Source organism: Quercus robur, chromosome 3 (assembly GCF_932294415.1).
Source record: "Quercus robur chromosome 3, dhQueRobu3.1, whole genome shotgun sequence".
In the NCBI taxonomy this organism is placed as follows: Eukaryota; Viridiplantae; Streptophyta; class Magnoliopsida; order Fagales; family Fagaceae; genus Quercus; species Quercus robur.
The window spans coordinates 47,859,944-47,871,781 of record NC_065536.1 but is presented as its reverse complement, the minus strand read 5'-3'; the positions used below and the strand labels follow the sequence as shown (position 1 = coordinate 47,871,781).

Here is an 11,838-nt window from a genome sequence, read left to right as displayed (position 1 = left end):
TATAAGTATATAAAACTGAAGTCTCTGAAATTTCCACAATTTTCCATGTCAGCATTTTTTATTTATAATTTTTAAATCTAATTTATTTCTTTCCATTAAATATATACGAGACTCCTTTTACAATCACTCCTCTCATAAGTTACTAATCCATTCAAAAACAAACACTATAGAAATTTAAAAATATATACACCATCACAAAAAAACCAATATTGGTGTTAGTTTTACCCGTACTCTACAAAGCTATATAAATGTCAATGTCAGGTCAACTTCCATCTTCATTAGTTATTTGTTAATGACTTAATATTAAACAATATAATAAAAATTTTCTTCAAAATTTTTCCCCGGTTACAATTCAAAATTTTAGCGTGTTTGGGAGCTCACTTTCATTAATTATTTGTTAATATATATATATATATATATAAAACCGAAACATTTGACTTTTTATTGAGCTTTCCAAAACTTGCCACATCATTATCATTTTTTAAAACAAAATTATTTAACTTTTTTTAATTAATAATATCAAGTTAACAAGGAGTAAAACTCTATCTCTTTAATAAGTCCGACTTAAACTCAAACTCAAACGTTGATAATCTATCTCCAAATTTGTAAAGTTAATCATAAACACTATAAAAGCAGTGCAAACCCTTATTTATTTATTTATTTATTTTTACAGCCACTAGAGGTATGAGCTCTTTTTCTGTTATTTTCTTTTCCTCTACTTTGTTAAAAAAAAAAAAAAAAATTATTTTATGGTTTTTCATGTATTTTTTAAAAAGTGATTTTTGTACACGAACCACCAAACCCTATGCCTATGACTGTATATGATTTTTTTTCATCATTTAAAGTTTCCTGTTAATATTTAAAACTTATTGCTTTATGCGTTCGTTACAAAAAAACCAATATTGGTGTTAGTTTTACCTGTACTCTACACATCTATATAAATGTCAATGTAACGTCAACTTCCATCTTCATTAGTTATTTGTTAATGACTTAATATTAAACAATATAATAAAATTTTTCTTCAAAATTTAACCCCGGTTATAATTCAAAATTTTAGCGTGTTTGGGAGCTCACTTTCATTAATTATTTGTTAATATATATATAAAACTGAAACATTTAACTTTTTATTGAGCTTTCCAAAACTTGCCACATCATTATCATTTTTTAAAACAAAATTATTTAACTTTTTTTAATTAATAATATCAAGTTAACAAAGAGTAAAACTCTATCTCTTTAATAAGTCCAACTTAAACTCAAACTCAAACATTGATAATTTATCTCCAAATTTGTAAAGTTAATCATAAACACTATAAAAGCAGTGCAAACCCTTATTTATTTATTTTTACAGCCACTAGAGGTATGAGCTCTTTTTCTGTTATTTTCTTTTCCTCTACTTTGTTAAAAAAAAAAAAAAAATTTATTTTATGGTTTTTCATATATTTTTTAAAAAGTGATTTTTGTACATGAACCACCAAACCCTATGCCTATGACTATATATGATTTTTTTTCATCATTTAAAGTTTCCCGTTAATATTTAAAACTTATTGCTTTATGTGTTCATGTACTTTTTACTTTTTCTTATATTTCTCTTTTGAATAGTCATATTTTTTGAATTTTTCAATAACTTATTCTTTAATTATATATATGGGGCATTTTGAAAGTTTTAACATCTGAATTTGTGTTAGTTTTTGCAATATTTAAACCTGTTTAGCAAATTTCAATGATTATACCATGTATTATTCTTTTGAAGGTAATCAAAATTTTTTTTTTTTTAATTTCTCTATTGTGTAATCATATACATTTTGTTTTGTTTCAAAAATTTATAGGAAGTAAATCTTATGATTCTTTAATATTTTTTGGTCTTTCAAAAGTTTTAATATCTGAATTATTCTTTTAATGGTAACACATATTTCTTTTTATATTTATCTATTGTGTAATCATTTACATTTTGTTTTGTCTCAAAAGTTTATAGGAAGTAAATCTTATGATTCTTTAATATTTTTTTTCCTTTCAAAAGTTTTAACATCTGAATTATTTTTTTAATGGTAACACATATTTCTCTTACAGTTCTTTGGTGTGTAGTCACACACACATGCGTGCGCGCGCATGCACACACACATACACATATATATTATCTATAATTTGTAGAATTGTAGGCTCTGAATCTTTTGATTCCTTTCAAATTTTAATAGTTATAGTCATGGATTATTCTTTTAAATGTAACTCATCTTTCTCTTATATTTCTCTATTGTTTAGTCATATATATATATATATTTGTTTCAATAATTTATAAGCCGTGAATCATCTTATTTTTTAATATTTTTTGGTCTTTCAGAAGTTTTAATATATGAATTTGAGTTTGTAGTATCTGAAATTATTTGACAATTTTTTTGTAAGTCATGGCACGTTCAAGCAATGGCTTCCTCATCAAATTGTAACACAAATTGAAGTCATACAAGAGAAAATCATGCAATGGTGTAGTTTTTTAATCAATTTAATATTTTATAAAATTATTTTAGTCTACCTCACAAATAGGTAGATTCCCGTGCATATGCACGAGTTAACGACTAGTTTATTTAAAATTGCTACCAAACATAGAAAAATAAGATACTTTTATAGAAAATACTTTATAAAAAATGACTTATTTTTAAGAAAATATCATCATTGAAACAAACAGAGTCACAATAATAACAATAATAAAGAAGTTATATAGTATTACATAAATTGCCACAACTTTTAATTAGTTGCGGATCACTTTCATGACTCATCACTTTTTTTTCCGACATTCACAGCCGGTCGCATAAATAGTTGCGTGCAAGTTGCGTGATTTTATGTTTTTCTAGAATTTTTCATAGTAATATTGTAATAATATAACGAAGTCAATGAGAATAACCAGACCACTAGAGTCTAGACACTAAGAAAGAAGCTCAGGACTGCTCAACACACCAACCGCAACAAAACATCACAACCTTCGCCGAAATCGAAGTGCATAACGTGCACGCGACAAATAAATATAAATAAACAAACAAACAAACAAATAAAGTAAAACCTCAATTATCAATAATATACATACTCATCATCATCTCTCTCAACTCTCAATACACAAATAAACAAAGAGTATTCATACATTGGCTATGGATTCTTCTTCTTTGAAATCATTTCTGATTAGTTTCAGAGCTTCCGCGAACTCATTCTTATCCCAATACGAGCCTCTGGCTCTGCTCCTCGCTCCTCTCCTCGCCTTCTTCGTCGCTTGCACGCTTCATTCGTTTCTCACTCTTCTTCACCAACGAGGCCTCAAGGCCACCTTAGTAGGCTTCTTCATGACCCTCATCAAGTATGTTTTTTACTTTTCATTCACTAGCAAAATTATTTGGATTTATTAAATTATTAATTCGAAAAAAGAAAATATTGTACAGGTTGGTTCCTGGTGTCAAGAATTACATCGATGCCGAGAAACAGAAGGTCAGAATATTATTTATGAGAATTTATTCTCTCTGTCTCTCTCTTTTTTTTTTTTTCTTTTTTTTTAATAATTTTTTTTTAATTTTCAGTTTTAATTAATTAATTTAAGTGTGTCATCGTGTGTTTATTTGATTCGTGTTCTTTGTTTGTTTATGTAAATGAAAATTACACAAATTGTTATTCTGCAATAAATGAAATGAGCTTGAATAAGAGGACCTGGACGACTGGATCCAAATCCGACGGTCTGAACTATTTTTCTTTTTCCTTGATCAATGAGCATCGATTTCTTGCGTGTTTTGAATCAATATAGTACTTATTTATTTATTTTAATGGAAAATTGAATGCTTTTGTGGATGTCATGGACTCATGGTTGGTTGAATGAGCAGGTTGTGGATAAGTTACAGTCTGGTGGTAAATCGAAGCGAGCGGCTTGGAGGACGGAGTTGCCAAGGGCAGGGTTAGGAGTTGGAGTCATAGAGAAAATGAAAGATGAGAAAAGAAATGACGTGGCTTGGCAAGGAAAATGTTCTGGTACAGTGTATGTTAGTTACCACTGTCATGGACTTTTTGTATTTGTTCTTTTACATAAAAATATCAAATTAGATTTCTGGTTTCTGCAGTTGTGCTTCATAAGTTATGGGTTCTTTTGCAGGTACATTGGAGGAAATGAATCTGAAGGGCATTTTTCTGTAATTAATGAGGCATGTTCAATGTTAGTAAGATGTTGTACATAACAGTACATAACCCCCTTCTCTTTCTATATGTTCAGTTTTTAATGCTCACTCCCAAATGTAATATGTGCTGTATTTGTGGTGGCCCATAAACAAGTCCTTATAGGTTACAAACTGCCCCAGACAATGTAATAATGATACATAATAATTGCAAACAAGGGTGGAGGTAAACTTAGAGAGTCTGCACTGGGTGTCATAGCTAAAGCTTGTTGCTTATCCTTTTGCAACTGAGTGACTTCTCTACTGGCAGTCATGCCAGTGTCTTCTTCAGACTAACCCATACCAAGAATTGGTTTCTACTCAAATGTCAAGCACAATACAACTGTCAGACTCTATAGTTTATATGTACTCTGTGTTTATACCTTCTACATGTGTGCTGGATAGAAGAAAGTTCCAATTTTTATTTTTTATATTTATTTTTAAGATTGAAGAAAGATCCAAACAGCTCTTCACTGAATGCTTCTCTTTGTGAAAGTGGCTTCCTTGTTTGCACAAGGGAATTGCAGTTTCTTAAATGCTTGGACATGCAGATTTCTTAAGCAGCATAAACTAAATCTTATATTTTGGCATCATATAATCCTTTCAGTAAGCATAAACGGCTTAGCCCGCTAAAAGTGAATGCTCAGGGGTGAATCCTCCTGAATCACCTGGCAATGGATTTTGGCATGTGGGATCAGTTGCTTTTAGGTCTAGAGGCGAGTCCAAAGGGCTCTTCTTTAGATAGGTTCCCTACTTTACCAAGGAAAAGAAAAGAAAAAAGTATAATCCCTTCTATACCCTCTTCTGAAACATAAGAAAATGTTGTGAATTTTAACAAAAAATCACTTTGTAGTTTCTGCTTCGAAATACTCATTCTGTGATATAAAATATAAATTAATTAGTTTGGATGATAAAACTAAAAATTGACTTCTTTTGAACCTTTTAATTTAATCAGGACTGTCATTTAAGTTGACACTTTCCTGGTAATGTGTGCCCAATATGTGTTCAATGGTGCTTTTCTTTTCCTCACAGTTAGGATTCCATATGCTTTGCAATGATGAATCCAATAAGATCAGTTCCTTTCCACGCCATTTTGTGCACACACCCTTTATCTCTCATCATTACTTGGTTTGATTTGCTTTTCAGGTTTGCACATACCAATCCATTGCATTTGGATGTATTCCAGAGTGTAGTACGATTTGAAGCAGAAGTGGTTGCAATGACGGCTGCACTACTTGGCAGTCAAGAGAAGGGTTCAGGAGGACAAATATGTGGAAACATGACATCAGGTGGAACAGAAAGCATACTATTAGCTGTGAAATCATCACGGGACTACATGAAAACTAAGAAGGGAATTACAAAACCTGAAATGTATTGATAACGTTCCAATTCTTTGGTTATTTGCTAGTTTACTCTTGATTTGGAAGTTATTTATGTGTGTGATTTTCTTACCAAGCACAGGATAATTCCTGAATCTGCACACTCAGCATATGACAAGGCTGCACAATATTTTAACATCAAGCTGTGGCGTGTCCCTGTGAATAAAGAATTTCAAGCAGATGTCAAAGCTATTAGGCGACGTATTAACAGAAACACCATTTTTGTATGACACTTGTAGACTATATTCTGATTTTACTTTGTTAGTCTTGCTTATTTCTTCTTAATTCCATGATGGTGCTTTTTTTAAATCAAAGTGATGCCCACCCCGCTCCCTCTTCCCCAAAGAAAAAGGCCCAAAATACAAAATTTCTTGGTGTACCCTCTTGTGTGTCTGAGTAGGCTTTTTCCAACTTAAATTTACATTTGCCACTTGAACCAACCAGAATTTTTTGATCTTGCAGATTGTTGGATCTGCGCCTGGGTTTCCTCATGGTATCATTGACCCTATTGAGGTATGTATTTTTCTTTATCAGTAATGATGAGAAAAGCATGTGACCTTAACTTGTTCATGTAAATTTATTGGCTCAACTGGTGCTTCCTCTTTCTACAACCTCTTTCTACAATAATGGGATGGAGGGTGAGGTCTTTCAAAATCCAATGAGTGTGTGCGTAGCTAACTATTAACAAAAATTATTGTCTCTTTTAAATTTTGGATTTCTAAATACTTGAACAAATTGTGGAAATTTATTTCATAGGATCTTGGTGAATTAGCTACTAGCTTCGGAATTTGTCTCCATGTTGACCTTTGTCTTGGTGGCTTTGTACTACCTTTTGCTCGTAAACTTGGGTATGGCAGGCTGTTTCTATTTTTATTAGCTCAGTCTATCTTTTGATGGTTGCTTGTTCTGCTTCCACCTTTAATTTTTATTTTCATTTTTATTTATTTATTTAAAACCCTAAATTTCAGGTACCCAATCCCACCTTTTGATTTTACTATTAAAGGAGTGACCTCAATATCAGTGGATGTGCATAAATATGGGTTGGCTCCCAAAGGAACAAGTGTAGTGCTGTATAAAAATCATGATATCAGAAAGGTAATCAATCATTTGTTTAGACAACTGTAGTTTGCATCTTGAACAGGAAGCAGACAGAGAGTTCTATCGCTCATTTTTCCATTTCAAAATTTTCAAATTCCAAATTACTTGCCTTAATTTTTATCTATTTTCCTAGTATGTATGTGTGTGTGTATATACATTATTCTTTATTACATTTGTATAGTTCAAAAATTTACTGTCACTCTTATTTTTACTTCTTGATTTTGAATTCTTTTTAATGTGCTTTTCTTTCATGGCATCTTGGTTGGTGGAAATGCTGGCTTTTTTACTTCTTTCCAACAGCACCAATTTGTTGCTGGTAAGTACAAATTCTTTTATTCAAAAAACAAAATTAGTCTTGTAAGTCAAGTCTTCACGTATATATACTTTGACTTTTTCCTCTTTTCTCTTTGGGGGACTTTCAACAAGTCTGTGTTGAAATGGTCTCATGGATGCATAATGATTTGATCAAAATCACACTGGATGAATGCTCTTGGCTTGCATGACAATATGGAAAGAATTTGTGAACATTATACACTATAGTGGTGTCTCCATCATTTGAATATAAATCATAGAAAACATGCATTATTAAAGCATGAGGCTAATTTTCCATGATATTTGCATGATTATTTAAGTATTATATGCAAATTTAATAACTATTTATAGCAATTTTATTGCTTAAAAAATGTGGGCCATTTTGTGCATTTCATAAGCAAAAGCCATTGTGGAGATTGAAGCAGGTCTTAGCATAATTGATGTTTTTCAAAGAGAGTATTGTACCAAGCAAAACATGTTCTACTTGGTTGGTGGAATTAATTTATAAAATCCTGTACAACTGCCCTTACTGATTTATTTGGTAATGAATTGTTGTTCCCACTTTTGATTTTATCCATGCTGCAGTTACTGAGTGGTCAGGAGGGTTGTACGTATCTCCCACGATTGCTGGGAGCAGGCCTGGTGGTTTGATTGCTGGGGCCTGGGCAGCAATGATGTCTTTGGGGGAAGAAGGTGAGAGAATGCAACACCTGAAGCTAGGAGGTGTTTGCTTTGTAACATTGCTAACTGGAATGTGCTGAAGGCTTGGCTTGTGTGCTGATTATTGTTCCAAAATTCTATAGGGTACTTGGAGAACACGAAAAAGATCATGGAAGTATCAAAGAGGCTACAAAAGGGGTATATTTCTTTCTTTCTTCTTCCTTATAACAACTGGGGGAGGGGATTTGATTTTGAACCCAAGTTCTTCCCATGAGTAGACCAGACAGTACCACATAGCCATGAGGCTCTTGGCAGGGGTATCTGTTATTTTCAACTCTGTTTCTCCCTCTTCAGTTTTGAAGGAGGGAGGTATTGTTCTGACTTTGAAAGTAACAGCCTTTTTATGTACAGGATAGAGGAAATTCCTGAGTTGTTTATTATTGGAAGGCCAGACATGACGATTGTGGCATTTGGATCTAATGTTGTGGATATATTTGAAGTTAATGATACAATGTCATCCAAAGGCTGGCATTTGAATGCACTGCAAAGACCCAACAGGTAGCATTTGTATATCAACTTTTTTAACACAAGAAAAGATAAAACTGAAGCATATATTTTGTGAAATAGTCTTATGGCAGCTTCCCCCCTCCCTTCTTGAGTTCTTTCTCCACTGGGGGAAAATGTTCAATTCTAATGACAAGTCAGTGCTCAACTTACTGATATAGGGTGTAAAAATAATTTTCCTTTGAATTTGAATTTTTGGACGATCCTAATGGGTGGATCATTTCTTTTATTGGCTACACTGAATGTCTTTTACTCTATATTGGTCTTTTCATGACTTAAAACTTTACGGTTATATGGTAAATACATTTTCTTAGCTTGGAGTTGGTCTGTTTCTAAATACTGAAATCTGTATTACTTTGTGCTGAATCAGCATTCACATGTGTCTGACTCTTCAACATGTACCAATTGTTGAGGAATTCCTAAGGGATTTGACGGAATCTGTGAAGACTGTAAGTTGTTCTTACCTGTGAAATACTTACCCTTCTGTCATTTTGATCAGAGCCCATTATTGAGAATTGAATTCATTTAGTTTTTACTACTTGAGTAATGGCATAAACATGTACTGATCTCAGGTAAAAGAAAATCCGGGTCCAATAAGCGGAGGGCTAGCTCCCGTATATGGTGCTGCAGGGAAAATGCCAGATAGAGGCATGATCCAGGAATTGTTGGTTAATTATATGGATGGTACATGCTAGTAGCCTTCCCTGGGATTGGTTCTGTTTGTTTCTCTAAGTTTTGATTTGTACAAGAATTATTTGGCTAAATTGTAAAACAAAAGATAATGATAATAATAGTTTAAACTTTCTCCAATTTATCCAAAAAATAACAATAATTGTATAAACTTTCTCCATTTGATATCTTTCACTTTTACATGGTATTCTTTCTTTGAATGTTTGTTCAAGTTGTGTGCAGCATCCTGCATTTTTGTATAATGCTTCAAGACATCTGCTATGTTATGATCACTTTAGCATTTGTGAAGAAAATTTCCTGGAAGTGCTAGGGTCCGGATTTCAAAATTTCCTACTGAGTAGTAAAAAAACTAAAAAGAGTAATAAATAATAAATAAATCAAATCAAATAGAGGGAAATTTAGAGAGGGAGGGATTGGGTTGGCCATGGGCCCAGCCAGATTGTTAATATACAGTATTTGATCCAAATTCGAGCTCACGTAGAGACCCAAATTGAATGACTTCCTTTCTCAAAGAAGAAGAAGAAGAAGAAGAAGAAGAAGAAGAAGAATGACTTCGACTTAAAAATATATCCTTTATATGAGAGATTCGTAATATGTATTTTAAATTATAGAACTCTGCAAAACTTAAATGACCCCCAATCCAAATAAAGAAAGCACAACTCTTATACCAATTTGTTCAACTATAAAATGCTTTGATACCTGGGTGTCTCCACTGATAGTGGATTTATGTGAAATAGAAATAGAAGAAACGATCATACAGGAACACAAAAATTTATATGGTTCGTCTTTAGGCTTGTGTCTATGAGAGACATTGAGGAGAAACTTCACTAAGAATATAGGGAGATAACAAATGTGTCACAAAAGATGCTCACAAAACTCAAACATCAAATACATGCAAAGAGCTCTCTGTCATCTCAACTAGTACACCAAAAGAATTTCTTATTCTTTAAATATGGTGTGCAAAAGGCCAAATTTGTGTGTGTACTCTTGAGAAACTAAGGCTGCACATATCAGGAGCAAGATTAACTCGTGTTGTGGTTACGTTTGCCGCACATCACAAAAACGAAAGACCTAGTTAGCTACTTTTTAAGTCCTAGTATTTCTATGATTTGGTCAACTATGTGGATCAAATCAACCACCAAGGCACTTACCTAACATTAACAAATCACCTCTGATGATTAAGATTAGGCTTGTAAATGAATCAAGTCGTTCATGACTTGATCCAATAAAAAAACTTATTCATATTTATTTGTTTATAAACGAGTTAAGTTTAAGTCTTAGTTGTAGGTTTATATAATTAATGAGCCAAACCCAAGCAAAAAAAATTGTTTATGAATAAACTCATGAACATTAGGGCTTGATACAAAATAAGCTGGACCTAGACTTGTTTATGGACTTGATAATAAATTTGACATGAGCTTCACAAAAAAACCAAATTGCTAGTGCTAGGCCCGTAATTATTATTATTGTGATGCATGGAAACTCTTAAGTATTGTTATTTAAAATATTAGATAAAATTAACAGTTTAACAAAAACATAATTATAATCCTAGATTTTTTTTTTTTTGCTTCCAATTGTGGCTAATCAATAGGCTTTATCAGTGAAACAATGAATAATTTTTTTTTATACTATTTGAATTAATAATATTACATAAAATGTTAACGAAAATCTCTTAATATATTAACATAACATTATTTATATAACAATTAGAAAGATCATTGTAGGAACATGGTTTTACGGAGCCCAAACCCGAATAATATTGGGCCATATGCAAAGATAAGCCCATTATAGGCTGGCTCACTTTAAGACTAAGCCATCCTAAAATAACCAAACCTTGGACCATGCACTAGACATAGCGCCACCCTAGATTTGAGGATGAACTCACCAAGGACTACATTCAAAGTCAAGATCCATGTCAAGCTAATAAAGACAAATCACTTTCCGAGCTTCCAAGGAAGAATTCTAGAAGATGTGAGATTGTTTGAGGAAGCTTGTGGAAGCTTCAATGAATCTACAGTTTCCTCCACATTAATGAAAGCCCCCTACTTGGCATAGTTGCATTTAATGGTGAATGACTAGCCTAAACAATGCAAGAAGCCCAAAAGTCTCCATACATGATGAAAATGAGGAAGGAAGAGCCTGATGGGATAGAAAATTATCCAGCCACGTAGGGACAACACATCCTAAAGAAGTAAGAAGGGCAAATATAAGGGAGGATAAGGGCAAAATGAGGGACACACACAAAAAAGATCAGAGAAAACTCTAGAGAGAATTGTATAGGGAAAGAGAGGATTCCTGGAACATTTTAGTGGTCTTAACTTAATTAATATACCTTGTTTACATGGTTTTTACGTAAATGATTGGTGTTCTTATTCAAAACTCCCGCTATGAATTACTATTAGCCCATAATACAAATTAGTTGTGACCTTAACCTTGTTCCTAACTTGAGTTTTGGCCCGCACAACTATTATATAAAATTTTAGGCTGTACGATATACAAAATTTTAATATTACAATATTTATATTAATCTTAATGTGAAGGAAAGAAAAATAAATTATAGTAAAATTTATTTGATAATGAGATACAAATTATTGGGAAAATGAAACATCTAAAAAAATGTTTTCCTTTAAATGTAGAGTGTTAATTTTTACCATGTATTTCAGTAGTGAGTTTCAATGATTATATATAAAACAATATGTAACCATTTTTTTAGGAAGTTGCACTTGTATAAAATGGAGATAAAACTTTTTATATGAAACATGAAGGGAAAATGTTGTATAATTTAAGGATGAACATAAAAAATTATAACCCAAATATTGGATACAAAAATTTTGACATAACTATTAAAAACTTTCATATACATTGTGAATTCCACAATCATGCAAATATGAATAAACATTTGGATCACAATTGGACAAAAGTTATACGAAATAAAAAAAATTAAATATCACCCACTAATT

The 11,838-nt window shown here is 32.1% G+C and overlaps 1 protein-coding gene across 3 annotated transcripts; it reads left to right on the top strand.

Moving 5' to 3' along the window:
- The first annotated feature begins 3,030 nt into the window (after nt 1–3,030).
- Nucleotides 3,031–9,058, top strand: LOC126718131 (sphingosine-1-phosphate lyase). Of its 3 annotated transcripts, XM_050420206.1 has the most exons (15): nt 3,031–3,337; nt 3,420–3,465; nt 3,852–4,003; nt 4,118–4,177; nt 5,322–5,546; nt 5,637–5,778; nt 6,017–6,067; nt 6,311–6,402; nt 6,523–6,649; nt 6,953–6,968; nt 7,550–7,657; nt 7,768–7,822; nt 8,036–8,182; nt 8,559–8,637; nt 8,761–9,058. In XM_050420206.1, the coding sequence occupies exons 1-15, from the start codon at nt 3,135–3,137 to the stop codon at nt 8,881–8,883; spliced, it is 1,626 nt and encodes a 541-aa protein (XP_050276163.1). In that variant the 5' UTR covers nt 3,031–3,134; the 3' UTR covers nt 8,884–9,058. The 3 variants fall into 3 exon arrangements, with proteins under 3 accessions (XP_050276163.1, XP_050276164.1, XP_050276165.1); XM_050420207.1 differs by lacking the exons at nt 3,031–3,337; nt 3,420–3,465 and adding an exon at nt 3,585–3,707; XM_050420208.1 differs by lacking the exons at nt 3,031–3,337; nt 3,420–3,465 and having other exon boundaries at nt 3,846–3,996.
- The last annotated feature ends 2,780 nt before the right edge of the window (nt 9,059–11,838 follow it).